Source organism: Oryzias latipes, chromosome 24 (genome assembly GCF_053564925.1).
Source record: "Oryzias latipes strain Hd-rR chromosome 24, Olatipes_Hd-rR_3.1".
NCBI classification, from domain to species: Eukaryota; Metazoa; Chordata; class Actinopteri; order Beloniformes; family Adrianichthyidae; genus Oryzias; species Oryzias latipes.
Genome location: NC_136260.1, coordinates 20,597,771 through 20,611,190, shown reverse-complemented (window position 1 = coordinate 20,611,190; position 13,420 = coordinate 20,597,771). Strand labels below are relative to the sequence as shown.

The window sequence follows — 13,420 nt, the reverse complement described above, 5'->3', positions numbered from 1 at the left end:
TTGTAAACTTTCTGAAAACACGAAATATTACTGACAATGTCATAATGTCACCTGAAACTAATTGGTGCGCACCTGAAACTAACTGGTGCGCACCTGATACTAACTGGTGCGCACCTGATACTAACTGGTGTGCACCTGAAACTAACTGGTGCGCACCTGATACTAACTGGTGCGCACCTGATACTAACTGGTGCGCACCTGAAACTAACTGGTGCGCACCTGATACTAACTGGTGCGCACCTGATACTAACTGGTGCGCACCAGTAATTTATTTTTTTCCTTTTTACTTAAAAAAAAAATGTTTTACTCCCAAAAAAAATGTTTTTACTTCAAAAAAATTTTTTTTTCCTCCAGTTTTTTTTTTTTTTTTCACCAATGGCCCTTTAGGGGCTCCGTACCTTTCTTCTTACGGTCTGAATAAAAGAAGGTTGAATATTTTACATTTTAATCCATGTAACTCTGTAATCCTGGGGGATTATGACTGAGTTTGAATCCCATCATGTCGAGCGCCTCACCTCCTGTGTTTAAGTATTTTAAAGGATGTACTATGATGTTTAGACGGCATTCTAACTCCAAAAAAATTACAAAGAAGGAATTGTGGACATATTCGAATTGTGGACATTTTAAAAATGTGCTGAAAACCGTACATTTTCAATGTCCTGCCCATACATGCAGCTGCAGACTCTTAACACAGAAAACACTCGACATTGTGTTGGGGTTTTTCCCCCCCAGTTTTCAAGTTTTTTTTTCTTCTGATGGACGAAAATGCCCCAGAAATAGTCTGCCAGCAGGAATCCAGACTAGCTCCCCTCTGCTGTGATCTACACATAATACCAAGCTACAAATTGGCCTCCCAAGGCATGTGGCCTACATGCTATTTGTATTTTCCTTAAAAAACCAACATTGTCAGGGCTGCCATGGCATACTTCACGTTAATAAAATGAGGAAACGCAAACAGCCGGTGTGAAGGAAACGCCGTCTACCAGTGGACATGAGATAACTCCGCCAAGCATAAAGTCAGTAATGTTATTATAATGGAATGCAAATAGACAGGCATTTATGTGTCACTTGAATATATTAAGAATCAGCTGTTGTGGATTGGGGATGCGTTGCTGTTTAATCTGCTTGCAGATGCACGACTGAAGCTTGTAGTGTTGGAAAATCAGATGTCTCCTCTGCGAAGGACTGACTCATCTCACATACTACTCTGCGCTCAGACTGAAACTCGGACACACAGGGAGTTCGATTTTGTTTTAGTTTTTTCAGCAAATTAATGAAGATGAAGTAAAAAAAAATGTTTGCCATTTAAGTTAGTTAATTAACTTTAGTACAGCCTGAAAATGATCAGCTTCAATACAATTTTGCTTAAATAATTTAACACATTCAGTGTAGGATGATTACTTTTAGCTGTGAAATAACCCACATTTGGTTCCTGATGAATAATTAAGGGGGGGCTGAAGTTAACTACATCATTTGTGGGTTTTGTTTTTTTTAGAGGTTTGATCAATGCTTTTAATTTTGGAATTTTTGGATTCACCTCCTGACTACAATCTGAACCTGAAAATCCCCTAACAATGCATGCTACTGAATAAACTCTTTTTGTTACAGGATTTCCAATTATACCAAATGTTAAGGGGTGGGGCTCTGGAAATTGTAGTTTTTTGTAGATTTTTTTATGGGACACACACACACACAGGATAAAGTGGATGTTATGGAGACTAAATTTAACTTTAATTTTAATGTCCACAATGTTGCCACCATTTAATGTAACACCGAAAACCTTCCGAGGTCTGGTCCTATTGTCTCCCGAACCACCGCCGTCAATTTGGAGCAGTTGGGAACGACACAGAGCTGAGCTAATAGCTCCCATCAATAATTCAGGTTGTAATCTGCAGCTGAGTAACAGTCAGAAAAGTGTTGCATATGGTCGTCTTACAGAGATGCTCCAACAAAGGACCACTCCAACAACACACGGAAGGCGCTGCAAACCAGCACGAGCTAAACCGGCTCCAACACAACGGCTCCAACCAGTGTTGAAAAATGGTGTTCACAGAAATTAGATGAGCTAAAAATTGTGACATTTCTCTCCAGTTTGTGTGGTGGCATCCCAAAATATATTTTTCATTTAAAGAATTTTTTCACTATAACCTTTTGAAACAATAAAAAAGAAAAAATTCTTATGATGTGTCAAAATAAAGATTCTTCAGATAAAAAACAAAGTTAACTTTGTAAAAAGAAAAGAAAATGTGTTCATGATTATTCACTCATCCTTGTGCATTATCTATCAGAAAAATGTAAATAAAAATGTGTTTTTAACATGTTCTCTCATGATGGAGCACATAAGTTAATAAAATTAACAATTTCTTTTTTAAATCATTGTGAATCAGGAGCAGACCAAAAAATTCAGTTAAAAAAGATTGTATTTGTGACATAGGAAATATTCTGCTCTGCTCCATTCTGATCCATTCACCAGTAGACGACTAGGTCCATGTACGCCTTCATTTTCCTCCTCCAATCTGGCTTCTGGCTTAAAACTGCAAGACTGGATGGCTTTAGTTTTGTTGCCCCAGTAATGTTAGGCTGGGGGTGTGATGGGGGCTATAAGCTAGTGGGAGAGCGTGTAAGCAGGGAGCTCTCAGCAACGAGGAATGGAAGGTGGGTGGGAACGCTCCACGCCTGTGATCCCGTCCATAACTCAGAGGTGAATTTCTATTGCAATCGTGTTGCTCTGCAGAAACTATGAAGGTTTTGGCTAAAAATCGCAGAATCATAATTAAAAGACCACTGGGAACGCTTTGAACAGGTCAAAAGATGATCAGATTGGGACTTTATCTGTATCTAAAAGTCCACAAATTACTAAACAAGTCCCCACAAATAAAGCTTAACATAGATTTATTGTCCAAACTAAAAAAGCAAGTGGGTCCAAATGATTCCACAATTAGCATAAAAATGTGAAATTCTTCCTGATAACAGACTGCGGACGTTGAAAGCGTGTGTTAAACTGAGCATGGTGTCAAACCCCATTCCTAACCTCACACCACACCCCAGCACCAAAGTGCTGACAGGAGGCAGGCTGGAGCCAAAGCTGCCACTTCTGCAACTCGCCAACAATGACCGTCCAGAGGAACAAGAGGGGAAATGACCTGCAGCCTGCTGATCTGCACAATGATATTGCTGCCATAATCAATATGCAGCCCAACTATTTGAAGAACCAGATTAAGAGCAAATAGATTGTTAGACCTGAGATAAAATGACAAAAGTGTTCCCTGCACCATGAAGTGCAGGGAACAGGAGAGATGAAAGTCACAAATAGCTTTTTCTTTCATTTTCTTAAAGAGAACCAAACACTGATGGGATTTACCAACAGAAAAACGTAAAAACAGCATTGACACATTTGCTGTAAACAGCCTTCCGAACACGAACAGCACTTCCTGACGGACGCGTCTTACCTGCAGCCCTTCGATGGCCAGCCGCAGCATGCTGGGGGTCAGCTTGGACGCCTGTTTGAAGGTGAAATTACTCCAGTCGATGATGAGGATGAAGCCGTTGACCTGCAGCTCGGGATCCTCGATCATCGACTCCAAAGACAGCAAGATGGCCCTCAGTATGTCCACAAACGTGTACCTGACAAAACACACATAGTTTGAAGGTGTTGGCACACCTGGCAGAGCAAGAGGTCAAAGATTTAACACATTGAGGGAAATGTCAAACATGTCGCCGATAGTTTAAGTTTTAAGAAATATCTTTGGTGTTTTTTTTCGTCTAAGAACAGCAGCTTATTTTAGCCTGGAGTTATTGATTCGGATTAGATCGGTCTCCAAAAAGAAATGGAAAACATAACTCAAATTTACTACAAAATCATCTTACATTTTGTTTTTTATAAAACAGATTCCAGATTTAGGTTATGATATATTTCTATAGAGACCATATGATGGTTTTCATGCCTGAGTAATTCATTAATCATCCCTCTGATGACGCGTAACGCTCCTGTCCACATATTGTCTGTGGCCTGATTTTCCTGCCTCCCTCCCCATCTTTTTTCTGCCGTGTGACTTGTAAAACACAGCGAATGGATGAACACGTATTCAAACCAGTCTGATCTCTTTTTTTAGGGCCAAACGAGATCGAGCCCTGGCCTTTGTTTTACCTCCAATCTCTGCAAGCTGCTGCACAGATTATGCTGTCAGTCATAGCAGAGAAAAGGATGCGGGACACACAAAAAAGCAGAATGTTTTTGGTTTTACAAGCAGAAAAAAACATGTTCTTCTGTGTATAACATGTTTAAATAATGTAGGTGATGATAAGTGCAGCCACGAAAAAATATTTCATTGGTGACCTAATTTACATTTCGTTTTTGCCACTTTTTACAAGGATTTATCTTAGTTTTTACTAAATCTGGATTTGAAGGTGGTCAGGGTTAGACTGGAATATAGAAATAATAAATATGACATCATAGATAAGTCTGAGTGACGTGCCAGGAAAAGCAGGTGCCACAAGCAAAATCCTGACCAGGAGGTCAGGAGTCTCTGGGTTTTTGTTTGAAAAAACAAAAACATAAGTAAATCTAGTTAGGCTTACTACGGTGGCCCTGAAGTCCAAATCACATCAACAAATCAACGCAAAAACATCAAACATCACACAACAATTTAAAGAGCAAAAGCAAATAATTAAAAAAAAAAACCCAAAGCAATAGAATTTAAAAATCTGAACAAAATTCCCCCCAAAATGAAGCAAAAAAAACAACAAGAAAACGTTTTGGAAAATAATAGTAGTTTCCAGATTTCCAAATAATATGTTAAAAATGAAACAAAGAAGCTGAGGGATTATGGGAAATCACTGGTTGTATGAAAACTTCTAAATACCTTTTTGGTTTTGGCAGAAGATGTTTCATGAAGCTTTAGACTTCAGTGCAAAAGTTTGGTGATTTCTCAATCATCTCTTTGCCACAGTTCTAGCAAAACATTCTTCTGCTTTCCCTTTTCTTCAAAGCTCTTCATTCAGTCAGTGATTTCCCATGATACCTGCCTTTTCTGGTTTCTTTTTTGTTTCATTTTATTTTGATTTCTGGAAATGACTTTTGTTTTCGGAAATATTTATTTTTTGGTTTCTGGAATTTTGTAAAAAAAATTAAATGTAATAATGGTTTAATAACTTGTTTTTATTGCCTTTAATATGTTTTTGCATTGCTTTATTGATGTGATTTCCACTACAGGGTGACCGTACAATTTCAAAATAACCTGAAACCAAAGAGTCGGAAGCTTTTTTCACAACAGAAACCCATAAAACTTGTGGACCAATTTAAAATAAAGAAACCTGACTTCCATGTTTGATCAAAGAGGGATGAGGATTTTGAAGATCTGGGAACATCAAACCCCTTTGAGTCGGCCATAAACTCTTGCATTTCAGAAATTTTGAGCCGAATGAAGCAATAGTCCTAAACATTTGCACAAAATATTTGAGAGAAAAAGATCAAGCTCAAGTCAGTTTTTTTATAATCACAGCTGCTGTGGCAGAAATTGCTTAAAATATCCAAATATTTAGCCATGAAGTGGTTTAATGAGCGCATTTTTTCAATCTTTACAATGTTTTTTCTTATTAAGAATGAGTTTGGAAATCAATCTAACTGGTTCAATCAAACGTGGATCTAGTGCTGAAAGGACAGCGCCACAAACACAAATTATTCCTTTTTTTCCCATTTAACTCTACAACCAAAACACTTTTTTGTTTTTTTTACCTGCTCTGGTCCCAGTTTGCTGCGAACAGGACCAGTATTTTCCTTCCATATTTGTCTAGATTGGAGAGAACGCCGGGAAAACCATCTTTTAGAGCCTGCTTAATGCCTGGGTCAGTGGCTTTCAAGTTCTTGAACATGTCCAGGTTCTGTTGTCTGTACTCAAAGTACTGTGCCAGCAGCCGGAACGCCTCAAAGTGGTTGAATTTCCTCGCCCGGAGAAACCTAAGGATAAAGGCGTCATCTGTCCTGAGGAAACCGATGTCCGGCCTGGTGATGATCATGTCCCGCACCTCCTGGATGTCCTGGTGTAAAGTGTCCGGGTTTTCCTTCAGCTCCACCTTAGCCTTCTCCAGGGTCTCTGGAGAGAGGCCAGCCTGTAAGTGAGTCATGCTCTGCAACAGCTGTCCCTCCAGCTTGCAAAAGAGAAAGAGAAAAATGTTTAGCTCCAGAAGCAACAGGGCAAAGAAGTGTTGTCTGTGATCAGAAGCTGACTCCAGCTGGAGGCCTGCTGCTCTGTAATCCACCCTGAAGTGGCACACACGCTGCTGCTGGGATTCTCCACGGAATCATCATTAACATATGGGCCACGTTTATGCGCAGAATCACTTCTAATTCCTCTTTAGGAGTTCAACCGGAGGAGGATCTGGAAGTTCTTCAGGCTGTAAATCCAACCTGCTGATGGGGGTCGCTCTCCTCCATCTCCTTTCCCTCTGTCCGTCTGTGACACAATGACGACGACAGCATCACCGTCTCCACGGCGTCGCTGGCGGTGGTCAGGCAATGCGGCAGCAGCCCGCAGCAGGTGCTAAATCAGCATCAGCACCATCCCACCTCCGCCTTGACGGCGCGTCTCCATCCGCGGGCTGACGGAAGCTGCTGGAGGAGGAGGAGGAGGTGGTGGTGGTGGTGCCGACGCCTCCGTCACCATCGATCGACGCAGATTTGGTTTTGTCTCCTCCTCTACATTCTTTATCTAAACCTCCTTGCGCTCGGACAGCATCTCCTCGGTTGCAGGAGCGGTACAGGTGTCCCGAGAGGTTTTGTTCCCCTCCTACCTCCCGCTTCTGGCTTTTGGCGAGGGGTGGGGTGGATAAAGGGGTAGGGGGGGGGGATTACCGTCTCCCTCCTCCTCTTCCTCCTCCTCCTGCTGCTGCTGCTGCCGCCGTCTGTTCTCTGGGAAAGTGAGTGACATGAAGAGAGGCTGCGCTCCGGTCGGTGTGGACACCACAAGCAGGGGGAAGGGAGGTGGTGGAAGGTGGGGGTGGAGTGTGAAATAAAAATGCAACAAAGATCCCACAAACCGAGGGGGGTGGAGGAGGCATAAAGATGGAGAAGCAGGAAGGCGTGAAAATGGCACCAAAGAAGAGAATCATTTCAAATTTAGAGAGGATTGATTTCTAACAAAAGGGGCGGAGCCAGTTTGTTTGAGTCAATATTGTTATTCTTACTAACATTTAACTAAAATCTTCAACACAAGCTTCTTTCAGCATTGCACCTGCTTAAAGAAGCCACTCCGCCGTTCTTATTTGCTACCCTTCCCTTGTCTTCTTCTATGCGGATGACATGCTTCTTTTTTCGCAGATTATTTAGCAATGCTTTACTTTTTCTGCAACAAAGCAGAGTAAATTTACTCCACAGAAAAAATAATATTCCTCTCTCAAATGTTAAGTTCTGGTATTACAACAAATGTACTTCCTAAAATGTAACTGCAGCCGTCAAGAAGAAGCCCCCCCCCAAAAAAAAAATCAGTTTACGATTTGTGGTCACTTTTTGACTAAAGTTTTCTGAGCTAAATTTCATGTTAGCTTTCATACTCCTAATAACTTATATTTTATTTTTGTAGCCTGCTTTTAAAAGTTTTCCCAGTTCTGAGTTTGTTTGTTTGTTTGTTTGTTTGTTTGTTTGTTTGTTTGTTTGTTTGTTTGTTTGTTTGTTTGTTTCTGTTTTTGCAGGGCCAGCAGCTCTCGGTCTTGTTCTTAAACTGGATTTCATTTGGAAACATTTTAAAATGATATTATTTTAATGGAAACATAAGCCTCAAAGTCTATATTGATTTTAAAAAGATATATTTAGACATGATCTTTAGAAAAAGTGTCATAATCTTAAAGTTGACAAAAAGCCGTCTTGACTATTATATATATACAAAGTTATTACATTTTTGCAGGTGAATTCTTTAATAAAGTATTTAGTAAAAACAGCAACATTAAAAGGAAATTTTAAAAATTGATCATTATTTATCATACTTTAAAAAGTACAGGATTTTATTCTACAGTAATATTTGACAACACGGAATTTTTTTTTTGTTTTTTTTGTTGCTTTTTAGTAAAACAAATCTTTTGGGGGGAAAATGGAAATTCCAGCTTGTTATGTTTGAAAACCGGTTAGTAACAAGAAAGCTAACAGATGGAAATGTGATAATATATAATGTCATAAATGTACTATAATTAGTGCTTTCAGGTAAATCAACAGTAAAAAACAAAAATACAGAATTGTCGAAAATTTCAAATACTTAAAATGAAAAATTTTCATGAAAATTCAGGATGCCAAATGCAGTTATTGAAAAAGCTACTTTTAACTGCTTTTTTAAAATGAAATCATCTAACAAATGTGCATAAAGATGTAGGGAGGTAACCCTGACTGAGAAAAGCCTTTCAGGAGGCTGAGGAGGTGACTGATGGGGTCTTTTCTATGATGTAGACCTCCAGGCAGCAGATCATTTTCTGAAGTGTTCGTGTGACAATGCTTTAATTTGTAAAGGCCAAAGGGCTCGTGAAAAATGACACAAGGATTTCCAAAGTTCAAACCGACACAGCCTGACGGTTTCAAGTCACTGAGGTTCCTTTGACTCTGCAGATAAATCTCTTTTATTCTGCTCCTTAATTTGCCCTTCAGTGACGTCAACAATATTCCAATCAGACCAGAGAAACACCATCATGTTTAATGCATATCAATGTTAAAATTGAAAGCTCCTGGGATTTTTCAAGTCATTTAATATTTCTCTCTGTTCATAAAATCGGGTTCCAAGTCGGATTAAAAGCTGGCACACAGACACAGCTAATCGTTTGTGGTTTATATAACATTATCCTGTACGACAACAATATATATTTAAATTAAACTCCCTATGCTCAAAAATAAAAATTTGAATTTCAATTCCTTTAAAGAAGTTGCGTCTGTTTGCTCAATCAGTGCTGGTTTTAAAGACCTACTCTGATAAATAATTGTGTTTTGGTGTTTTTTAACATGTTTTTGTGGCATTTCTCTGATGTCTTCTTCTTTTTCTTCTGTTATTTCCTTTCGGTGCAACGGGGCTGCCGGATTCTGTCTCGGCCACTCGAAGGCTGGGGACATCCTGGACAGGTCGCCAGTCTCTCGCAGGGCCACAAGCACACACCCATGCATACTCACATTCACACCTAGGGACAATTTAGAGTAACCAATTAACCTATGAAGCATGTTTTGGGACAGAGATCCAATCGCCTACAATGTTAAAGTATCTTAAATACAAACTTACAAACTTTAAGAAAAGATTAAGCTGTGCATTGTAGTGCGTTTTCATTGGCTAAACAAGTGTATCTATCTTGGAGATGCTTGGAAAATACAGAGGGAAAATCCACTATAAATCACCACCAAGTGGTGCTGGAAAGAGGATTCTGTGGGTGCAGAATAGTCACACATCAAGCACAATGGCGCCTTCTGCTGGTCAAAGTGCTGCAACTGTTCCTGCAGATTAATGAGCGTTTTGAAGTGAAGATGCAGGTTTATAAATAATTGAGGAACAAAAACGTAAACTTTACTTTTTGAGACAGAATCCTGTCATCATTTCTAGTTTTAAAATAGTCTCTCACTGCTTTGAAACCACAATATTTGTGACACAGATTACTTAGTCTGCAAGTGTCCTTCTTTTTTCAATGAGTTGACTCTCTCCATACAACACAATCATTTGATATTCAAGTGACTAACGGGATTCTTTACCTTTTTTAAAAATGTAGTATTTTTATACTGAAATTAATAGTAAGTTTTTAACCCTTGTGCTATCCTAGGCACGTTAACATTGGGAGTTGGGTCATCTAGACCCACTAGACAGTGCGCTGAACCTTTTTTCTTCAATGATTTGTGATCTTCACTGGTGTCCATGGATTACATGAAATCTTTCCACCTTTATCCACCTTCATCATGGTAGGAATAACATGTCAATGTAAGAGTGGGGTCATCTAAGATAGCACAAGGTGATACTCTAATTTCCTGTACTCAAATCCTCAGTGCAGCACCTTTTTCCTGCACTTTTTTGACAGGAAAGTGGATGAACAGCAGATGGCAGCATCTTTATTCATCAGAAAAGTGATGCAAAAAAACTGTATTTATATACTAAATATAAATAATAAATGAATTCAGTTAAATCTGAATTCCGCTTCTTTTAGTTTTTGTTACCATATCAAACAGTTGGAAGATTAGTTCACTATTTTTCCATCAAAAAACAAAAAAAAGTCTAGATCTTTCTTTTTGTTTAATGTTTATGTACGTTTATGTATATATTAATGGAAAGATCACATCTTCAGATTATATATGAAATTATAGTAGGCGGTATAAAATAAGCAGTAATATGTATATGTAATGGGTATATTTTATTTTTTTTATTTTTTAATTTCCAATGAAACTATGACTAATTTTCCTAAGTTTGAAAATATCTATGTATAAATATATATGTTTTAGTTGGTGTTCTTTAGCTTTTTTTGTATTGATTACTTAAAAATCCCAAACCACAGATTTCTTCTTTTTTCAAAACAAAAATGAAACATTTTCTGGCTTAATGGTTTTACTCTCCACTGACCTCCATATGGAGGTGGGCCTCCACACGGAGTCGGGTCACAAGGTCAAAACGATGCTGATCAGGTGGAATAAAATGGATTGTGATCGCCACAGGGATCAAAGGCAAATGCAGACATGCCACGCCCCTCTACCCTTCCTCTACCGAACAAACCTCCTGACGGGAAAACCCACTGACCCCTGCAAGCAGAGGGGGGAGCCAGAGGAGCCTGGGTGATTCCTGGTGGGAGGATGCAAAAGATACTTGGAAAAGCAAAGGGATGAAGGGGAAAGCAAAAACTCAGGCTTGCATTGACAGTGTTTTGTTAAAACAGATGTTTGCTCTACAGAACTTGGTCACTGTGATGTGATTTGATGTAGGCTCGAGTCGATCCGATTAAAGCAGAAACGTTCAAAAAGAAAAACAAAACAGTAATAATGCAGAATTAGAATTTACTAAACACAGACTGAACGCAGAACTGCACGCAAAAAAGACACATTTATGCATCTGTGCAGGGGAGATTTTATAAGAAAATGTGTGTAAATATGGAAAAGTCTGAATTTCTTTTGGGAGGGGAGGCCTCAGTACACGAACTGCTGAGTTTCTGAATGCAACACTCAAAAAAATAAACCAGTGAAGTTCAGCAACAAAAAAGGCTTAGAAAACATAAACCAAAGTTGCAATTCTAAAAAAATCCAACAGTGTAAAGATCAATAAGAGACAGAATATGGGAAAATAAGTGAACTGATGATAAAAAAAATCTCTGACATCTGCTCTCGATCACACTGACGAGCAGAAAATCCTCAGACTGCTTGGAGGCAAATTATGGGGAAGAGATCCTCAACTCAAATTTTTTTGTACAGCACTTTCACACAACAGCAGTTGACACAAAGTGCTGAAGACAAGAAATAACAGAAAACGCTGAAACACATTCAAACTTAAGATAAAATATAAAGGATTAAAAAAATTACAAAACTTTACACTACCACCAAAATAACAGAAGTCTCATGTTGAATTAAAAGCCAGAGCATGAAAGTGAGTTTTCAAACTGGTTTTAATAATGGACAGTGGTGGAGCTTCTCTTGAGGTCAGCGGCAAAGACTTCCAAGGCTTTGGAGCAGCAACAGCACAAGCTCTGTCCCCTCTGAGCTTCCGTCTGGACCTCAGTACCTCCAGAAGCAGCTGATCAGCTGATCTGGGGCACCAGGCAGGTACAGCGGGGAAAAACCATGCAAAGATTTAAAAACAAATCTTAAAATGGACCCTAAAATGCACAGGCAGCCAGTGGAGCGATGCTAAAATCCACCGGCTGAGTCCAAAATAAAGAGAGTTACAGTAATCCAGCTGGGACATGATGAACGTGTGGGTTACCATTTTAAAATTGCAGCTGTTAAGAATGGTTTACCTCTGCAAGTTGGCGAAGATTTCAAAAAGCTTGACTTCACCACTGAGCTCATCTGTTGATCCAGTTTGAAACGACTGTTGAATTTAAAACCCAGGTTAGAAACAGTTGGTTTTAAAAAGCCAGTCAAAGAACCCAAATCAACTGGGGGACGGTCCACTAAAATTATTCAGTCCAAAAACCAAAACTTTTCTTTCCATTAAAACTCATAAAGCTTAGGGCCAAACAGTCTTTAATGTCCTAAAGACATGACACGAGCTGCTTCATGGAGAAATCCTCCTTTTTAAACAGCTTTCTCTGAATTGACCTTAAAGGTAACAAATATAAGGAAAACAAAAGCCCTAAAACCCATCCTTGTGGGACCCCATAAGAAACCCGAGCTGAGGTGGGTTCATAACCATCTTAGCTGACACACCTGGTTCTCTCTGACTTAAACCAGTCCAGCAGAACCAGAAAAACATAATCTCCAGTATCATTTGCTAGGAGAATGTCGTTGCTGACTCTTAATAACGCCAACTCTGTACTGTGCAAGGGTCTATAACCAGACTGAAAGACTTCAAGAATTTGATGTTGGTTTAAGAAATCCTCTAGCTGTGAGTAGACCACTTTTCTCCAGGAGTTTTGAGATATAAGGCATCTTGGAGATGGGTCTAAAATGAGCCAACACAGTACTGTCCATGCAGGCTGGGTTTTTTAAGTAGCGGCTGAGGCGTTGGATGTTTGAAAACAGCACAACACCAGCAACCAGACTGCTGTTGACGATAGAAAGCACCGTCTGTGCAACACTGGGGAAGACCTCCTTGAAAAGCTTGGGAGGGATAGAATCTAGGGAAGAACCTGATGGTTATTTTGACTGACCAACTCAAATTCTCAGAATTGCTGAGCAACGCACACATGTCAAAGGGCCAGAGGAAGGAAGAATAATGCGAGCCCTCATGTTAGACACCTTGTTGTTAAAAAAATTGTAAATAAAATTGCACAGGTCAGGCAAAACCTCTACAAACCCCTCCTGTGGAACACTAAGAACAGAATCTATCATTTTTAAAAGCACCCGTACTCTTGTTTAGCCTGTTTTACAGCATCTTGATAAAAGTGCCCACAGTGCTTCAGGATTTGTTATGAGATCTGGGGTTTGTCCTTCTTCCAGCTGCAAAGAAGCGACCCGGGTTCTGTCATTGACCCTTGGGCTCAGGTTTAGAGCGAGGCTTCAGTATCTTTAGAGGAGCCACAGAGTCCAGGATGTTCCTGCAGGAGGAATGAAACCAGGACCGAGCTCCAAAACATCAGCAGCAGAGGAGGAAGCAGTGAGCCGGTTAAAAGCGGTGGAAGAGCTGACGATCCTGCAGCGCTGAGGAGGAGCGGCCGATTTTACTGCAGCGCATAAAAGTCCAGCTTCAAACACTACAGGCATGTGATCTAAATATCATAATACAGGTAATCCATAGGAGAGGACAAGATCCAGTATGTGTCCTTGTTCATG

At 39.7% G+C, this 13,420-nt stretch overlaps 1 protein-coding gene across 1 annotated transcript in view; it reads right to left on the bottom strand.

The window, feature by feature from the left end:
• clvs2 (clavesin 2) overlaps positions 1–7,034 on the bottom strand; it is a 38,812-nt gene extending 31,778 nt beyond the window's left edge. The window contains exons 1-2 of the mRNA XM_004083405.5: positions 5,735–7,034; positions 3,450–3,624 (exon numbers count right to left, since the gene is read on the bottom strand). Of these exons, the coding sequence (XP_004083453.1) occupies positions 3,450–3,624; positions 5,735–6,123 (564 nt within the window). The 5' untranslated portion in view covers positions 6,124–7,034. The remainder of the gene's footprint in view (positions 1–3,449; positions 3,625–5,734) is intronic.
• Positions 7,035–13,420: the final 6,386 nt, after the last annotated feature.